We start from the raw sequence: 20454 nt of genomic DNA on the forward strand, positions 1-20454 counted from the left end.
TTTTAATTTTACCAACCACCACAAACCAGGGACGTCCCAGTTTTTTATTTTGAAAATCTGGTCACCCTGGTTTTGCATTTGAACCTCTACGAGAATTCTGGCGTGTGTTTTCTGTTTCCGTTGTATTTTCCAGCACCTTCATAAATTTCTTCATAAACCTCGTCGAAGTTTGTGCAATTAATCGAATTTTGATCGCGATTTTGATTTGTGATTTACGATTTAAGCTTAACAGTTAACAAGTTTATTTTGGGATATATTTATACATATTTAAGTATATTTATTTTATTTTGTAAGTATAGAGATTGATATTTAGTTTATTTTGGGTACTTTTTTTTTTTTCTGCCTTATTTCATGTTCAAAGTTTATTTTACTGCTCTAAGGTTTATATTTTTGTAGCCGATATTTATTTTCAATTTGAACGTTTGGGTAAATTATCAATAACAAAGTGTTTAGTTTTTTTTTTGAGAAATGGTGAATAAATGCATCGTGTAACAAAAAATAATCGTTTGAATTTCAATATTGACCAAAATAATCGTGATAATGATTTTTTCCTTCTCAATCTCCGTTTTAAAACAAATCTTCTGTTCATGTTGTGGCTCTGGTTCGACAGCAACTTTAAAATCTCCAGGTGCTCGATGCTGCGTCCATGTTTAGGCGACTTCCGTAAACTCTGAGCGCGCTTAAAGTTCACACTGGAGATCACACACAAGTCACATTTAAGTGGAAACCTGAACGACCTCACAAAAAATTCAGATTTCACAAAAAAATGTGAATTGAGCGTTAAACCCTGCAGACTGAACATAGTCATGGTTCCTTCTTTAACGCTTCTCTTCTTCTTCTTTTTCTTCTTTTCCTTCTTCTGCAGTCGTGCATCGCCAGACACGAGTCCAACGGCATCGACATCATCATCGCTCTGATCGTGAACCCCATAAACCCTCTGGGGAAGAACCGTCTGGACCTGGTGCTGGAGCTGAAGGTGAGAGCTCCTCTGGGTTTTTACACACTCCATCTGTGGCCAGGACAGAAAAGAGCACAGATATTTACAGTTTATTTACAGATATTTACAGATATTTACAGTTTATTTACAGTTTATTTACAGATATTTACAGTTTATTTACAGATTTACAGATATTTACAGTTTATTTACAGATATTTACAGTTTATTTATTTACAGATATTTACAGTTTATTTACAGATATTTACAGTTTATTTACAGATATTTATTTACAGTTTTACAGATTTTACAGTTTATTTACAGATATTTACAGTTTATTTACAGATATTTACAGTTTATTTATTTTCAGTTTATTTACAGTTTACAGATATTTTTTACAGTATTTATTTACAGATATTTACAGATATTTACAGTTTTATATTTTACAGATATTTATTTACAGTTTTATTTTTTACAGATATTTACAGTTTATTTACAGATATTTACAGTTTATTTACAGATATTTACAGTTTATTTACAGATATATTTACAGATATTTACAGTTTACAGATATTTACAGTTTATTTACAGATATTTACAGTTTATTTACAGATATTTACAGTTTATTTACAGATATTTACAGTTTATTTACAGATATTTACAGTTTATTTACAGATATTTACAGTTTATTTACAGATATTTACAGTTTATTTACAGATTTACAGATTTATTTACAGATATTTACAGTTTATTTACAGATATTTACAGTTTATTTACAGATATTTTTTATTTACAGATTATTTACAGATATTTACAGTTTATTTACAGATATTTACAGTTTATTTACAGATTTACAGTTTACAGTTTATACAGTTTTATTTACAGATATTTATTTACAGATATATTTACAGTATTTATTTACAGTTTTATTTATTTACAGATATTTACAGATATTTACAGTTTATTTACAGATATTTACAGTTTATTTACATTTTTACAGATATTTACAGTTTATTTACAAATATTTACAGTATATTTACAGTTTATTTACAGATATTTACAGAGCTAAAGGCCTTTCAAGTAAATGCATCTTTTGTGTTCTGATGAGTTTCAATAACAACTGATTTTTTTTTTTAATATTGTATTTTCATTTTTTTTTTAAAAAGTGCATTCATAAATTATTTTTACATCATCAAATAATTTCCAACTTCATCCAGGCGACTTTTAACATCACTGAACATCAAGACTAAACCATGACGAAACCAGAACTAAACCAGGACTAAACCAGGACTAAACGATTATTATTATAATTATTATTATTTGTACCGTATTTTTCAGACTATAAGGCACAATGTCAATAATGTTGAATTCTCTTGTCTATTTTCATGCATAAATCGCACCGGATTATAAGGCGCATTAAGTGAAACAAACGGACGAGACTTGAGACTGATCCTTAGTCCAGACGTCCACAAAACTTAAAACCACATGGTTCATTTGCATAAACTTTGCAAGCGCTGAAATGAACAGCTGATGCAGTCAACTTCTGTCGGACTAAAGAACACGACTCAGTGGAATACGAGTGTTCTCTGCGAGGCTCCTGACTACAGTTGCCGCAAAGCTTCCGACCAATTCATCAAGCAGTGCGTTTTCGTACTTTACCAAAGTCGTACTAAAACATTTTGACAGATTTTTGATTTTGTGTGTACCACATAAGATCGGTTTGAGGTCAGTAAACACAACTAGAATTAATACATAAGCTGCACTGTCGATTTTTGAAGAAATTAAAGGATTTTAAGTGCTCCTTATAATCCAAAAAATACTTGAATAAAAAACAGAAGAGTATAATGTTTGCATCAGCACTGCAGATGTGGAAGTATCACTGTAAACACACAGACTCTCAGATGAGACAGTTTTTCTCACATCACTTTGTACTTTGACTTGAACTTGCCAAAAAGTAAATTCACAAATGTTGAACCTGATCATTTCTATTTGAATCTTTTAGAAATCAGCATTTAAACTATATTTCTTTATCTACTCCATCTGTATAAAATAATATTGGCTTATAGAATGTTTTGTTGTCGTCTGAAACGCGGTATTTGAGATTTATTTGAGTTTGTGTTTATATTTAACCTTAGATCTGTTCAGTTTTATCCCCAAACACAGAGCGTGAGGAGTGTGAGACGCTGCAGGTGAAAAGGAGAAATCTTAAATTCAGAAATATCAATTTGAAACTTCTGCTGTAGTTTACTCACAGAAATATAAAAAAGTGTGACAAGTTTTTCCTCATGTGATGTTTTCATATAAAAATAAGGCAGTGTCTGTGTAAAAACGGACACATTTTTGGGAAATTCAAAACGAAAACATGGAAAGAGACGTTGGTTGCTTCTTTTTGTTGACGTTAGATACTGAAAATCTACAGAGGGGATTTTGGAACTTATTTAGAATTTGGTAACTTAACTTTAGTGACTTAAAATTTGCCTAAAAATTCAAACTTCGGCTAAATTTTTTTAGAGTTGAAACTTTAATAAATCAGACCTTGAATTAGATTTGTCAAAATTTCATGAAGTACAAGGTTGTAAATGCTGATCTTTATGTTCCTATGAAAGATTTTAAGAAACAGTCTTTGCACTTTGAACTCTTTGGACACAAGTTGATTAAATATTAAAATATTTGTGCGGAGTTGACAGTTTTGTTGTTTCCACTTGAAAGTTTATATGTTAAGAGATCAAACTGACCAAAAAACAAAAAAATAAATGTTTTGGCTCCTGTTTGTCGCCTTAAATATAACACACAAAAAAGTTATTAAACAATATTCAGAGAGTTTTTGAAGAGTGCATCATGTTTGTGCTGAAATGTAACAGTAAATGTCTGAGTTCAGGTGAAGTTTACACAAAATAAAAATAACTTTGAGCTCATTTGAATGGTTTTAATTTTGAAAATTTGCATCTCCAAAACAATAATTGCAATATTATCCCATTTTTGTATCTCATTTCCAGTCTTTATGTTTTAAAATGTGTAAATAAATGAACTGATCTTGTCTTTTCTTTAGAACAACGCCTCCAAACTCCTGCTGGCGATCATGGAGAGTCGCCACGACAGCGAGAACGCCGAGAAGATCCTCTACAAGATGAGGCCCACAGAGCTGGTAACACAACACTGCTCTTCTGTCTTTTTCTGACTGAGTTTTGTGAGGTTTTTGTGTTTTTGTGAGTGAGGTTTTTTTGTGTTTTTGTGTGATTTTTTTATGTGTTTTTGTGAGTTTTCAGAGGTTTTTTTTTAGGTTTTTGTGTGACTTTTTTTGAGTTTTTGTGAGTAAGTTTTTTTTGTTTTTGTGAGGTTTTTGTGTGACTTTTTTTTGAGTTTTTGAATGATTTTTTTGTGTGAGACTTTTTTTTGTTTTTGTGAGTTTTTTGTGTGACTTTTTTTGTGTTTTTGTGTGACTTTTTTGTGTTTTTGAATGATTTTTTTGTGTGAGACTTTTTTTGTGTTTTTGTGAGTTTTGAGAGGTTTTTTTTGTGTTTTTGTGTGATTTTTTTTTGTGTGTTTTTTGAGTGAGTTTTTTTGTGAGGTTTTTTTAGGTTTTTGTGTGACTTTTTTTGAGTTTTTGTGAGTAAGTTTTTTTGTTTTTGTGAGTTTTTTGTGTGAGTTTTTTTTGTGTTTGTGAATGATTTTTTTGTGAGACTTTTTTGTGTTTTTGTGAGTTTTTTGAGTAAGTTTTTTGTGTTTTTGTGAGATTTTTGTGTTTTTGTGTGACTTTTTTTGTGTTTTTTTGTGACTTTTTGAGGCTTTTGTGCGTGTTTGTGTGCTTTTGTGCGTTTCTGTGAGTTTTGTGCATTTGTGTGCAGGTGGACGTGATGAAGGAGGCGTACGCTCAGGGTCTTGTGCGTTTTTGTGCGTTTTTTGTGAGTTTTGTGCGTTTCTGTGTGCGTTTTTGTGCGTTTCTGTGAGTTTTGTGCGTGTGTGTGCAGGTGGACGTGATGAAGGAGGCGTACACTCAGGGTCTGGAGAGTGAGGAGGAGGAGGACAGCGTCGGAGACAAGATCCGGTCCAGAGACGTGGGACACAACATCTACATCCTCGCTCATCAGGTACAAACTCAAAATACTAAGAATAATAAAGAGAATATGGACTAAAGTAAAAGTTTTAGTTGTTTACTGCTCTGAAAAAACGGCATTGTTACTGTGAGCGTGCTCGCATCTCCACAGACCTTATTTGGCCTGGTTGTTTCCATGTTGTTCCTGACCTCTGGAATAAAACGTGCATGAAGAATGTTCTAAAGTGTCGCCCCCGTTCAATTCAGTTCAAGTTTATTTTTATAGCACATTTAAAACACCCTCAGCTGACCAACGTGCTTCACATACAAGTCAACAAAAACAGAAGAAGCAGTTACATGTACATATACACAGAAAACATGTGAAAACTACAATAAAAACAAAAAGATAACCTGAACAGCTCGTACTAAACGCCAGGGAGAAGAGGTGAGTTTTCAGTCTAGTCTTTGTTGTTTTCGATTGATGGATCTGCATCGAGGTCTGAGTGCTGCGAAGTAATTCACTGCCACAACACTAGGAGGCGACGATGTAAACGTGGCGTTCGTGTGTACAAAATGAAGCGGGAAAGTGGAGCCGGAAATGTGTGTAGAGCGGACCAATCACAGCTCTTATTGTCTGTGTCGGTTTGATGCGTAGTTACAAAATTTCAGAGGTGCACATCGGTCGCGCGGCTGTGGTTTCGCAAGGTTACGCACGTAAATGCTGACGTTTTGGTAATACAGTAAAACCGTAAACCGCGGTATCACGGTATCAAAATTTGGATACCGCCCAACCCTAGTGTCTACAGATGGGCACTAATCTTTCATTTATTTCATTTTGTCCTAATAAACATTTGGTAACAAAAAGAAATCACTTCATTTACTCGAAGACAGACTGAGAGAAATCTTTCTACATTAAATTTCCGTCACAGCCCAGTTAGAGACGACCACCAGGTTTATATGAAGGACTGCAGATGGAAATGAATTGTTTATGTGCTGTGGAACATCACAGTTTTGGAACTTTTTATTTTCATTTTCATTTTCACACAAAATAAAAAGAACATAAGAACTTTCCCTGAGACAAGAATATAAAAATATTACCTTTACCAATGCATTGTTCCTATTCCAGTAAATGTGCATTATATATTATAACATGCACATGAGAAGTAAGGCATCAACAATAATAACCACAATAATAAAATAAATAAGTAAAAAAAAATAAAATAATAATAATAATAACAATAACAGTAATAATAATAAATACATAAATAAATAAAAAAAAAAAAGGAAGGAAAAATTATAATAATAATCATAATAATTAATACATAAATAAATTAAAAACAAAAAAGGAAGATAAATAAAAATAAATAACAATAAAAATAATCATAATAAAAATAATACAATAATAAATAACAATAACATTAATAATAATAATAATAATAATAATAATAATAATAATAAAATTATAATAAAAAATAATAATAAATGAATAATTAATAAATAATAATAATAATAGTTAAAAAATGATGATGATGTTAATATAATAATAATAATATAATAATATAATAATAATAATAATAATAATTATAATAAAAAAATAATAATAAATGAATAATTAAATTATAATAATAATGATAGTTAAAAAAATGATGATGATGTTAATAATAATAATAATAATAATAATAATAATAATAATAATAATAATGATAAACATCTCAGTTTTTTTATGGTCTTCATGTCTCTTTGCTTCGTCCCTTCAGAAAAAGACTAAATTAAACTGTGTGAAAACAGTGATGCATGAAGGAAGCGCTTGGATTATTTTTCTTTAAGTCAAATAACAAAAAACTTCTCGCTCTTGATGTTTCCCTCATTTTCCAAACATGTCAGACGTGATGTTGTGATGTCATTTCAGATCCGGCAGTAGATTTCGGGGCACAGCGTGGAGTCAAATGATTGCTCCATTTTCTGTCTCATTTTGTTTGTGTTTTGTAAAAGAGCGTTCTGAACTCGCTCCCGTTTCGTCTCTGAACTTTGCGTGTGAAGTGTAAATGTGAATCTTCCCCCGTGGCCGTGTGTGCAGTTGGCGAGGCATAATAAGCTCCTGCAGCAGAGCCTGAGGCCGGGGGCGGGGCCTGGTTTGACCGTCGACGTGGACAGCGAGAAAGACGACGCTCTGCATTACTACGCCAACCACACGGCGCAGATCGAGGTACGAATACACAACCTGTCGCACAACGCGCTTTTGTGTCACAGTTTAGTGTTTCCTCGTCACAAACAGACCTGGACTTGTGTTTTGTTTCTGTTTGTTTTTTAATTCTGAATTAATCGTTCTGAATTCTCCTTTGAGTTTACATGGAAATAATAATTCCGAATTGAGGTTTACATGGAAAACACGTTAAATCGTCTTTATTTAATTTTGCTCAACGTCTGGGGCAGAGTCAGAGTCCTGCACTGGGTTTGAATGTTCTGGAATGTTCTGGGTGGGTAGTGGTCAGGAGAATCAAATGAACAATGAACGGAGGAAAAATACTTGACGTGAGTCCTGGTCGTCCGTCGCCCTGGAAACAAGAGACATTTTCCGTCTTTTTCCCGAACGATGGGCCAGACTGAGAGAGACTTTAGTGTTTTTATTACAGAAAATCATCAGCGGAGGAGATGGACTGGTTTAGTCCTGGTTCAGTTCTGGTTTAGTCCTGGTTTAGTCCTAGTTCAGTTCTGGTTTAGTCCTGGTTTAGTCCTAGTTCAGTTCTGGTTTAGTCCTGGTTTAGTTCTGGTTAAGTTCTGGTTTAGACATGATTCAGTCCTAGTTTAATCCTGGTTTAATCCTGATTTAGTCCTGGTTTAGTCCTAATTTAGTCCTGATTCGGTTCTGGTTAAGTTCTGGTTTAGACCTGGTTCTGTCCTGGTCCAGTCCTGGTGTAGTCCTGGTTTAGTCCTGGTTTAGACCTGGTTTAATCCTAGTTTAGACCTGGTTTAGACCTGGATAAATTCTGATTTAGACCTGGTTTAGACGAGGTCCAGTCCTGGTCCAGTCCTGGTCCAGTCCTGGTCCAGTCCTGGTCCAGTCCTGGTCCAGTCCTGGTGCAGTCCTGGTTCAGTCCTGGTTTAGTCCTGGTTTAATCTTGATTTAGTCCTGGTTTAGTCTTAATTTAGTCCTGGTTCAGTCCTGGTTCAGTCCTAGTTTAATCCTGGTTTAATCCTGATTTAGTCCTGGTTTAGTCTTAATTTAGTCCTGGTTCAGTTCTGGTTAAGTTCTGGTTTAGACCTGGTTCAGTCCTGGTCCAGTCCTGGTGTAGTCCTGGTTTAGTCCTGGTTTAGACCTGGATAAATTCTGATTTAGACCTGGTTTAGACAAGGTCCAGTCCTGGTCCAGTCCTGGTCCAGTCCTGGTCCAGTCCTGGTGCAGTCCTGGTTCGTCCTGCGTGTATCCATATTTATAATCCACTGACAGGGCATAGGTTTAGTCCTGGTTTAGTCCTGGTTTAGTCCTGGTTTAGTCCTGGTTTAGTCCTGGTTTAGTCCTGGTTTAGTCCTGGTTTAGTCCTGGTTTAGTCCTGGTTTAGTCCTGGTTTAGTCCTGGTTTAGTCAGTCCTGGTTTAGTCTCATGTGGGTAACAGGTGGAATGTTAACGGGTCCGGGTGGGTCCAGATTTAATGGGCAGGTCCGGGCGGGTGCTGGTCTCCAAAAATGGACCGGTGCAGGACTCAGGTCTGGGGTTGGGGAAGGTTCCAGGCACCAACGTATTTACTGAAAGAAAACACACTTCAGCTGCTTTTTTATCATCTCGGTTTGTCGTTAGGCCACGGACACAAACACGAATTTACAAACTGAAGATTGAACCCAGTGCCTCAAACGTGACCCAAACCTCCACGTTTCCTCTGTTTGGTCCAGATCGTGCGTCATGACCGGACCATGGAGCAGATCGTTTTCCCGGTGCCGAACATCTGCGAGTATCTGACCGAAGAGTCCAAGGTCCGAGTCTTCACCACCACCGAGCGGGACGACCAGGGCAGCAAGGTCAACGACTTCTTCCAGCAGTTCGACAATCTGTACAACGAGATGAGGTGGCAGAAGAAGATCCGGAGTAAGTCTGGGCCCGGGCGAAAAAAAACAACAAAACAAAACAAAAAAAACCTGTGAGCTGTGAGAGCGACAAGGGCATCGTGATGATAATGTGTTTTTATTTGGTTATGTAACAGAGAGAACGTCCAGAGAGTCTGAGTTTGTGTTTGTGTCGGTGTCAGAGGTCGCGTCTGATGATCCACAATGTTCTTTACTTACTTCACGGTTTAGGGGTCATGATTAGAGCTGGATATCTGTACAGGAAAAATAACCCCCCTGAAAACAACAGCAAAAACAAATCTGCGAAATTCCACAATGTCTTGTTATTGAAGTGCAAAAAAATGCTTCTGCCACATTTAAGATTACCGTATTTTCCGCACTATAGGGAGCACTTAAAATCCTTTAATTTCATCCAAAAACGAGCGCGCGTTTTATAATCCAGAGCGTTTTATATATGAATTTATTGCTGCGACTTTAGTAAAGTACAAAGCCGCTCCACTTGCAGCGTTACGGCTCAGGAGCATCAGGAGTAAAACAGACTGTGATTCCTTTTAATATCAAAATGCACCTGTCAAGAGACACACTTCACAACGCCCAGTGTTTTGTGTGTGTTTGTGTGTGTTTGTGTGTGTTTGTGTGTGTTTGTGTGTGTTTGTGTGTGCATTTGTGTGTGTATTTGTGCGTTTTTGTGTGTGTTTTGTGTGTGTGTTTGTGTATGTTTGTGTGTGTTTGTGTGTGTTTGTGTGCATGTTTGTATGCATTTATGCGTGTATTTGTGTGCGTTTGTATGCGTTTGTGTGTGTTTGTGCGCATTTGTGTGTGTCTGTGTGTTTGTATGTATTTTGTGTGCCGTTGTGTATGTTTCTATTGTGTTGTGTGTGCGTTTGTGTGCATTTGTGTGTTTGTTTGTGTTTGTGTGCATTTGTGTGTTTGTGTGTGTTTCTTTGTGTTTGTCTGTATGTTTGTATGTGTTTGTGTGTTTGTGTGTATTTGTGTGTGTGTTTGTATATGTTTGTGTATGTTTGTGTGCATTTGTGTGTGTTTGTGTGCTGTTGTATGTGTTTGTGTGTGTATGTGTGTGTTTGTATGTGTTTGTGCGTTTTTGTGTGCATTTGTGTGTGTTTGTATATGTTTGTGTGTGTTTCTTTGTGTTTGTCTGTTTTGTATATGTTTGTGTATGTTTGTGTGTGCGTTTGTGTTTGTGTGTGTGCGTTTGTGTGTCGTTGTGTGTTCACTTTCATTTTTTTGTGTGTTACAGAAAATAAAGCTCTGTTCTGGTTTTCTCGGCACATTTCTCTCTGGGGAAGCATCTCGTTTTATTTGGCGTTTTTACTGAACGTGGTCGTGGCCGTGTTCTACCCCTTCGGCGACGACGATGATGAAGGTGAGAAATCCAGACGTGAATAAAAAAGTCTTTTTGTGTTTTTGTACGACTAAAAACTGCTGAGTCGTGTATTTAAAGGCCCATGTCAGACTGTTTTCTGATCTGGTCTAATGTCGATTCTTCATCACAAACAGACCTGGAGTTGTGTTTTGTTTCATTCACACATGTTTAACACACAAACCCTGCATGTTTAGACTGAGTTCCACCTTGTGATGTCATGTGGTGATACAGGAAGTGCTCCACTGTGTTTTTAAACTTCACACACTTTCACTAGAATCGTCTGGATCATTTCAGACCTGGAATTGTTGATCTCTACTGAACTAAAGGTAAAAAAAAGAGTTTGAAAACCAACACTTCATGACATCACAAGGTGGAACAGAGCGTTTTGAGCTTTGCAGATGTAGACAGACTAATAATAAAGGGTAGTGCTGTAGTGCTCAAGACTGGTCTTGGTCTCAAGACAGTTTTTTTGTCGGCTTGGTTTTTGTTCATGATGTTGATCTGATCTTGTCTCAGTCTCGGTCTTGGTCTTTAAAAGTCTCGGTCTTGTCTCGCCCTTTTAAAGTCTCGGTCTTGTCTTGGTCTTTAAAAGTCTCGGTCTTGCCTCAGTCTCTGCCTTTAAAAGTCTCAGTCTTAGTTTTTAAAAGTCTCGGTCTTGTCTCGGTCTTTAAAAGTCTCGGTCTTAGTCTTTAAAAGTCTCGGTCTTAGTTTTTAAAAATCTCGGTCTTGTCTCGGTCTTATCTCGGTCTTTAAAAGTCTCGGTCTTGTGTCGGTCTTTTAAAGTCTTGGTCTTGTCTCAGTCTTTTAAAGTCTCGGTCTTGTCTCGGTCTTTTAAAGTCTCGGTCTCGACCCTCAGAGGTCTTGGTCTGGTCCTGGTCTCGGGACCCTGTGGTCTCGGCCTGGTCTTGGTCTCAGTTACCGCGCTCTCGATGCCAACACTAACAAAAAGTGAAAGTGTGAATGAAGCGAAACACAACTGCAGCTCTGTTTTTGTTTTTGAGGAGGTAACGACATTAGAACACGACTTAAACCTCACAAGAATCACTTTTACGTAATATAAAACTTTTAACCAAATAATTCTTTTAGGAGAGCGAATAATTAATATTAAAAGTTCTTGGACAAACTTAATTTATACACAAAGGAAATGACTCAAAACTCACAAATTACAATATACAAATAAAAAAAACAATATTCTCTCCATGTTTTTATTTGACGTTGTGTTTTAACATTGTAAGATTAGTTAAATTATTACAATGATGCTGTTCTTTTTTGTGCAGGGACTCTGTCTCCGCTCTGGAACCTTCTGCTGTGGGTGTCTCTGGGCACCTTCACCACCCTCCTGCCCGTCGTGCCCAAACCCTGGGGCATCCTCTTCTTCCTGGTGTCGCTGATCCTCAGAGCCATTTACACCATGGGCCTGGGTCCGGCTCTGCTGCTGCTCGGCACCGTCAACGTAAGTCTGACAAACAACACGCAACCGATACTTAGGCTACGTTCACGCTGCAGACTGAAGTGACCCAAATCCGATTTTTTGGCCCCTATGTTCCTGTATCTGATCTTTTAATGTCAGTCTGAACCACACAGATCTGATTTTTTCAAACATGACCCAGGACACTTGGATCTGTGCTCCTGAAACTGATACATATCTGATCTTTAACATGTGACTTCAGTCTGAACGGACAAAGTGCATTCATCCACCTACACGTTATCAACAAGACACAAACGTCACTATTCTGCGCTGAAGTTGGCAAAAATCGCTACTGTCCCACAAAACACCACGACCAAAAACCTGGTCCTTCTCCTTCTCAATCTCCTCCTTAAAACAAGTCAGTTGTTCATGTTGTGGCTCCGGTACGAGAGGAACTTTAAAATCTCCAGGTGCTCGATGCTGCGTCCATGTTTGTTCAACTTGTGTAAACACAGAGACGCTCGCTGCGGTTGACGTCGTCGTGTCTCCAGTGTCACATGTGGGACACTTTTGGACCGTTTAATGTTCACACTGGAGTCACACACAAGTCACATTTAACTGGAAATGTGAACAACCTCAAAAAAACATCGGATTTCACAAAAAAAATCCGAATTGAGCGTTAAACCCTGCAGTCTGAACGTAGCCTATGAGGTGACGTCATGTTGGGGGGTTCTACATGTATCTCTATGATGAAATGTTCAGTAGCTGGTGTGGAGAAACAAAGAACATAAAGGCAAATATTGTCAAAAAAGCTTTAAGGTTTAGGATGACCAGACTTTCAAAATAAAAATCTTGGACATCCCTGGTTTGTGTTGGTTGGTAAAAATAAAATTGTGAAACGAGTTAAACATAATTAAGCAAAACTGTTCTACACTCGGCTCTAATGTGAGTCAGTATATTTTTACCTTTTCTTTGTGTTTTGGTCGTTTTTAAGCAGCTTTTCTGTATTTTACCCAAACAAAGCGTTTTCTGCTTGGTCAAACGCGTCATAGGTGAATCTGCCGCGTCATTGTTGTAGCAGCTTTAGTTCGTTGTCACGTGGGACGGTGGCAGAAATACGCTGCAATTTGTTAAAAAAAATAAAATAAAACACAGAATCAATCTAAAAAACACTTCAGTGACAAATACAAGGCCACACTTCACTCTTAGAAGGTAGAAAGATCTGAAAAGTTGATTTTGCATAAGATGGGCCCTTTAATGTCACACTGTGGAACATTCCAGGCAGAGCAGTGACGTCTCCATAGAAACAAGAAGGTGACGGACCCTCCACCAGAAAAGCTACACAGTGCACCTTTAAGTAATCAGAGTTTTCACTTTTTTTTTTTTTGTCTTTTCCAGCTCTTCAACAAGTTAGTTTTTCTCGTGAGTTTTGTCGGGAACCAGGGAACCTTCACTCGAGGTTACCAGGCCGTCGTCATGGACACGCTGTTCGTTTACCATCTGGCCTACGCCCTCATCTGCGTCCTCGGACTCTTCGTGCACGAGTTCTTCTACAGCTTTTTGGTAAGAAATGATGTACACAATACACAGTGTTGGGAAGGTGACTTTTAAAATGTAATCCCCTACAGATTACAGATTACACACACCAAAATGTAGTTTGTAACGTAATCCATTAAGTTATTTAAGGTGAGTAATGTAATCTGATTACTTTGGATTACTTGATTTGCTGTAGAGAAACAAAGACGAGGAAATCTTCACATAAAATGTTTTGTTTGCTAAAAGAAAATAAAAAGTCCAGATTTTATTTAACCAAATTAAATATTTTATTGATAGAAGAAGAAACACGTCCACACAGCAGGATTTAGTCCTGGTTTAGTCCTGGTTTAGTCCTGATTTTAGGCCTGGTTTTAGACCTGGTTTTGTATTGGTTTAGTCCTAGTTTAAATCTAGTTTAGACCTGGTTTTAGTCCTGGTTTAGATCTAGTTTAGACCTGGTTTTAGTCCTGGTTTTAGATCTAGTTTCTAGTTTAGACCTGGTTTTAGTCCTGGTTTAGACCTGTTTTAGATCTAGTTTAGACCTGGTTTTAGTCCTGGTTTAGTCCTGGTTTAGACCTAGTTTAGATCTAGTTTAGACCTGGTTTAGTCCTGGTTTAGTCCTGTTTTAGATCTAGTTTAGACCTGGTTTTAGTCCTGGTTTAGTCCTGGTTTAGATCTAGTTTAGATCTAGTTTAGACCTGGTTTTAGTCCTGGTTTAGTCCTGGTTTAGACCTAGTTTAGATCTAGTTTAGACCTGGTTTTAGTCCTGGTTTAGTCCTGGTTTAGTTTCGGGCAATGAGTGGGAAAAAAAAAAAAAAAGGGGGGGGATTTAGCCCAAAATGTAAAAACAGAAAAATCCCGCCGTGTAATCCATTTATTTCAGCAAAGTAACTGTAATCCAATTACCACTCACTGAAACAGTAACTGTAACTGAATACAGTTACTCATAATTTGTACTCTGATTACTTAACTCCAGTACATGTAATCTGTTACTCCCCAACACTGACAATACACAACACACACGAGTGAGTTTTAAGATGAAAACTGGAAAAGAAAAAATACAAAATGCTGTCAGAGGTTCATGGTTTTGTTTAGAGCAACGGACGCCAACCTTAAATCCTCAAAGAGCCGTTTGGAGCCACAAAACCCTAAACCCTTTGACTCTAAAATGAGGAGAAAACTACAGATTATTATTTATTTTTTTTTACCTGTGTGATCTGTATAAACGACAACATAAGAGAATATTTGTCCTTTCATACTCTACCAGTCAAAAGTTTTAGAACCACATCCCCAAATTTAGTCTGCGTCAAATGTTTTTATTAATACTAGTGCTGTTAAGTGATAAAAAAAATTTGAGATTAATTAATTAATTTGATTAATTAATTACAGATCATAATCTCTTTTTTAATCTCATCTAATAATTGCTGAGAAAATTCTTCAACTTGAGGTATTTTCATTTGAATTCATTTTTACATTATTTTCATACTATTATTAATGTTTTTATATAAGTGTCATTATTATTATTACTGTTACTAATCTGCATAAATAAACTCAACTTTACAACATATAAACCATAAAGACTCTAGAGCAGAGATGTCCAAACCTTTTTCATCAAGGGCCACATATCTAAACATGAACGAAGCAGAGGGACGATCGAGCTCATCACAGTGAATAATTGAAATCTGTGCATGTTTAACACATTAGTTATGTGTTAACAGTTTCTGTTCACGCTAAGATCCTTAACAACACACTAAATATTCAATATGAGCTTTATCAAGGTAGATTTGACTAAAACTTGCAATAAAACCAGATAATAAGAACCAGATTGTAAAAGTTTGCAGCAAAATCAGTGGTGTTCAGATGGAGGATTTGGAGTCTGTGTGGAGACATCGGGTGTTAGAAAAGACTAAGGCCACACTGAGCCTAACCATGTTCTGCACCCACAGTTCATGAAAATGTCCTCTGGGAGGCGCTATGTCACCCCACTGCAAAAGACCAACCACTACACCAAATCTTTTATTCCTTCTGCCATAAGGATTTTAAATGGAAAGTGAATTTGTTCCTGTGTCCCTGATGCTCTGTGGTTTGAACGTTTAGTGTCTGTCTTTCTTTTTCTTTATTATTTATATTTATATATTGTGCGTGATCAGAGATGTGCCAACTGAATTGCCCTTTGGGATTAATAAAGTTGTTGACTGATTGATTGATTAGAAAGTAATTTTTTTATTGATGCAAGGTAATTTGGACCAATTCTCCAGGAAGCCTGAGGGCCAAGAAAAATTTGTCTGAGGGCCGCATTTGGCCCACAGGCCATAGTTTGGACATGTCTGCTCGAGAGCCACATCAGCCCGTTTGACAATAGAATGTGTTTAATGCAGATTTGTGCAAGTCTCAGAAACAAAACTTAAAACCACATGACTCATTTGCATAAACTAAGCAGAGAAAAAAACAAAATGCTCTTGTGTCGCTGATGTCGTTCAGCTTCTACTAAAGTTCATGACTCAGTGGAATATGAGTGTTCTTTCTGTGACAGAGGGATGTTCTGCTGATGGTGAGTCTGTTCTGTGTTTGTGTCGAGATGTTTTCAGATCAGACGTGTGCAGGTTTATCGCAGACGCGGCGAGAACGGGAATGAAAATTACAATTCTTTGCTGGAGCGAGCGGAGCAGGACTGCACAGTACGACTGTGTCCGAACTAGGGACGGGCATTCGATGAAATTTTCTTAATCGATCATCGGAAGAATTAACGATCGATTATTGATTAATCATTAATTACATCATGCACTAATTCATGCATGACATCTCACCTGGAAAAACAGTTTTGTTCAAATCTCACAGAATGTGAAGATAAAACTCCAGCAGTGGTTCAAACATATGTGCAGGTCAGTGTGACCAGATTTATCCACTGTGCACATGGACTCACACTTGTCCCAACGCAACGGAAAGTGTGGAATTTCTTCTACAAATCCTGGTTAAATCCACATTTGTGCTTCGGTTCGTTACAGACTGACCCACTGTTTGTGTCTCGCTCCTTCTGATGCAGAGACACATGTACACACCTGTTTGGTCACGACACACCACATACATTCAGTTTGTCGATTAAAATTAACGTAATCGATGAAATTCTTAATGATTAATCGATTAATCATACCCATCCCTAGTCCAACAACACATAAAAACAGATTTTATAATAAGTCAACTCGCGAACAGAAACAGTAAATTTAGAGATTAAAAATAAGATTAACGCGATTAAAAACATAACGCGCTAAATATGACTGTAATTAATTAATCGCAATTAACGCGATAATTTGACACCCCTAATTAATACCAAATAAAATATCCACCACGAATGATGTATGAGGCAAACATGAATCATTTATATATTTTACTTTACACTCATATTTAGAACAGAACAGATCAGCTCACCTGTTGTACATTTAAACACTCTAAAACTGGTAAAATATCCAGTTGAATTCAGAAATATTGAACCAAATAACTGCTCTTATAACCAAAACCTGCCGATCTAAAACCAAAACAAACACATTTAAAGCTTCTATTTTACGCAGAATTGACTCTTGTGAGGTTTAAGTCGTGTTCTAATATTGTTCCGTCCTCAGAAACAGACCCGCAGTTGTGTTTTGTTTCATTCCCACATGTTTGAGTAACTCTTTATTATTACTCTGTCTACATCTCCAAACTGTGTGACTTTTCTGGGGATTCTTTATTGGACCGTCGTCCGCTGGTGTAAAGGACAAATGTTTAAACTGCTCGGGCGACTCACTTTACTACAGCACAGTTAAAATCATTTATATTTCACATTTGTCCAAAAGTATTTGCACTCGTTTTGCCAGTTCTCACTTTTTTAGGTTTAAAATTTTACTTCGTGACATCACACTCGGGAATTTCATAACAAATCACAAGTCCAGGTCTGTTTGTGATGAGGAAGCGACATTACAACATCTGAAAATTGCATAATATTCTTCACTGAGCTACTTTTACAAAACAAAAATGCCAGAGAGCTGCTTATTTTAGCAGTCGCAAAGAAACTAAGTATATATAAGAGCCTTGGCAAGCCAGAGTCGTTTTGGTTGTGGAGGCAGCGTTCGTTCACACTGATCCAATGAAAAACGGCTCCAGAGACGGAACGATCTGGTGCCTCCAGCTCCACGAATTCATGTTGGTCCAGATGTGATGGGGACTGTGTGGACTCCTGAAAACACTGATACTCTGATGTAGGTCTGTGCACCGCCAAGTCATTCACCGACAAAACACTAAGCCTACAGTCAGTCTGCACCTGAAGTGACCCAAATCAGATTTTTTGGGCCTCTATGTTCCTGTATCTGATCTTTTAATGTCAGTCTGAACGACACAGATCTGTTTTTTTCAAATGTGACCCAGGACACTTGGATCTGTGCTCCTGAAACTGATACATATCTGATCTTTTGACATGTGACTTCAGTGTGAACGGCCAAAGTGCATTCATCCACCTACACGTTATCAACAAGACACAAACGTCACTATTCTGCGCTGAAGTAGGAGAAAATTGTTAATGAACTCTGTGTGACTGAAGTGAAGCACATCTCCACTCACCACAAAACACCACCACCAAAAACCTGGTCCTTCTCCTTCTCAATCTCCTCCTTAAAACAAGTAAGTTGTTCATGTTCTGGCTCCGGTACGAGAGGAACTTTAAAATCTCCAGGTGCTCGATGCTGCGTCCATGTTTGTTCAACTTGTGTAAACACAGAGACGCTCGCTGCGGTTGACGTCGTCGTGTCTCCAGTGTCACATGTGGGACACTTTTGGGCCGTTTAATGTTCACACTGGAGTCACATACAAGTCACATTTAACTGGAAATGTGAACGACCTCGAAAAAACATCGGATTTCACAAAAAATCCGAATTGAGCGTTAAGCCCTGAAGTCTGAACGTAGACTTAGAGGCGAGAATATTTGTCCATTCATCTCCAACACTACAGAAACACAGAACAGACTCACCATCAGCAGAACATCCCTCTGTCACAGAGAGAACACTCATATTCCACTGAGTCGTGTCCTTTAGTCTGACAGAAACTGAACCACATCAGCGACACAAGGAAAGAGCAGGTTTTTTTTAATGATTAGTTTATGCAAATGAGTCATGTGGTTTTAAGTTTCATTTCTGTAAAACGTAAACAAATCTGCTCAAAGTTGTGTGGATGGGAAAGGATTGTGGACACAGAAACGACGTGTCTGGATTAGGGATGGGCATTCGATGAAATTTTCTTAATCGATCGTCAGAAGAATTAACGATCGATTATCGATTAATCATTAATGTTTTTATATTAAAATGATCATCATTATTATTACTATCTGCACTAACCTGCATAAATAAATTCAACTTTACGACATATAAACATAACGACTCTAGATCCACATCAGCTGTTTGACATTATAATGTGTTTAATTCAGTTTTGTTCAAATCTCACAGAAACAAAACTTAAAACCACATCACTAATTTACATAAACTAAGTGAAGATAAAACTCCAGCTCTTGTGTCGCTGATGTGGTTCAACTTGTGTTGGATTAAAAGACATGACTCAGGTGAATACAGGTCAGTGTGACCAGATTTGTGTTTGTCAAAACCAGGACAGCGTACGGGGGGAGGGGGCGGGGGCCTCGTCATCCACATTGAGCGACTCTCACCTGGAAAAACTTTTTCCCACTGGACACAGAAACATATGTGCTGCTTTATCCACTGTGCACATGGACTCACACTTGTCCCAACGCAACGGAAAGTGTGGAATTTCTTCTACAAATCCTGGTTAAATCCACATTTGTGCTTCGGTTCGTTACAGACTGACCCACTGTTTGTGTCTCGCTCCTTCTGATGCAGAGACACATGTACACACCTGTTTGGTCACGACACACAAACATACATTCGGTTTGTCCATTAAAATGAATGTAATCGATGAAATTCTTAATGATCAATTATCGATTAATCGATTAATCATGCCCATCCCTAGTCTGGACACAAATAGTTTCCGATACGGTGATTCAGGTTTTTCGTTTCAGTGTAAACATGACCTTAGACAACACGATTTTAAAAGCGTCAAAGCTGCTGTTTTTTTGCAGTGCTCCTAAAACCCAATTTATGGATTTATGGATCTGAGTCGAGGTTTATGCAACTGAAGTAATTCACCTCCACAACATGAGAAGGCAACGATTTAAACCTGGTGTTTGTATAAAGTTTAACATGAATCATCTCCAACACGACAGAAACACAGAACAGACTCCGCATCAGCAGAACTCCCCTCTGTCACAGAGAGAACACTCATATTCCACTGAGTCACTGTCCTTTAGTCTGACAGAAACTGAACCACATCAGCAGCACAAGGAAACGCTTAGTTTATGCAAATTAATCATGTGGTTTTAAGTTTAGTTTGTGTAAAACGTAAACAAATGTGCTCACAGTTGTGTGGGTAGAGAAGGATTGCAGACACAGAAACGACGTGTCTGGACTCAAATCTTTTCTGATACGATGATACGGTGATTTGTTTCAGTGTAAACTTAACCTAAAACATAAACCAGTTACCCTTTTATTAGTGCACGAAGTTCGGCATGAAAACGACACATTTATAGTGGTAATAATTCAAATTTGACTTATACAACGCAATAATAGAATTCATAAATCCCTTGGCGAGCTCCTCTGAAGGGGGTGGAGAGCAACAGGTTGGAGACTTTTGCTTTAAACATTATTCGCCCGTAGAATCTGTCATCCGTAATGTTCCGTACAGTAAAGTGATAACGAAATGTCTTTGTTCTTTGTCCTCGTCAGTTGTTCGACCTGGTGATCCGTGAGGAGACTCTGCTGAACGTGATCAAGAGCGTGACGAGGAACGGTCGCTCCATCATCCTCACCGCCATCCTCGCCATCTTCCTCGTCTACTTCTTCTCCATCATCGGCTTCCTCTTCTTCAAGCACGACTTCCGCATGGAGGTGGACCGGCTTTCAGCTGCAGGTACCAACCGCAGAGCTCGATTAAAACCTGAAGGTGAACCCAAGGTGCCGTCGTGTTGTTTTTTTGTCTTCCACATTTACTTCCTCAATCCACGCGAGCTC

General features: G+C 37.6%; 1 protein-coding gene across 1 annotated transcript in view; it reads left to right on the forward strand.

Moving 5' to 3' along the window:
- itpr2 (inositol 1,4,5-trisphosphate receptor, type 2) overlaps nt 1–20454 on the forward strand; it is a 246649-nt gene that overhangs the window by 160575 nt on the left and 65620 nt on the right. The window contains 9 exon segments of the mRNA XM_055155239.1: nt 866–976; nt 3984–4079; nt 4903–5022; nt 7045–7173; nt 8856–9048; nt 10285–10410; nt 11688–11863; nt 13217–13381; nt 20170–20353. Of these exon segments, the coding sequence (XP_055011214.1) occupies nt 866–976; nt 3984–4079; nt 4903–5022; nt 7045–7173; nt 8856–9048; nt 10285–10410; nt 11688–11863; nt 13217–13381; nt 20170–20353 (1300 nt within the window).

The sequence above is a fragment of the Boleophthalmus pectinirostris genome, unplaced genomic scaffold, assembly GCF_026225935.1.
Source record: "Boleophthalmus pectinirostris isolate CB_2022bp ecotype Guang Dong unplaced genomic scaffold, ASM2622593v1 HiC_scaffold_2, whole genome shotgun sequence".
Taxonomy (NCBI): domain Eukaryota; kingdom Metazoa; phylum Chordata; class Actinopteri; order Gobiiformes; family Gobiidae; genus Boleophthalmus; species Boleophthalmus pectinirostris.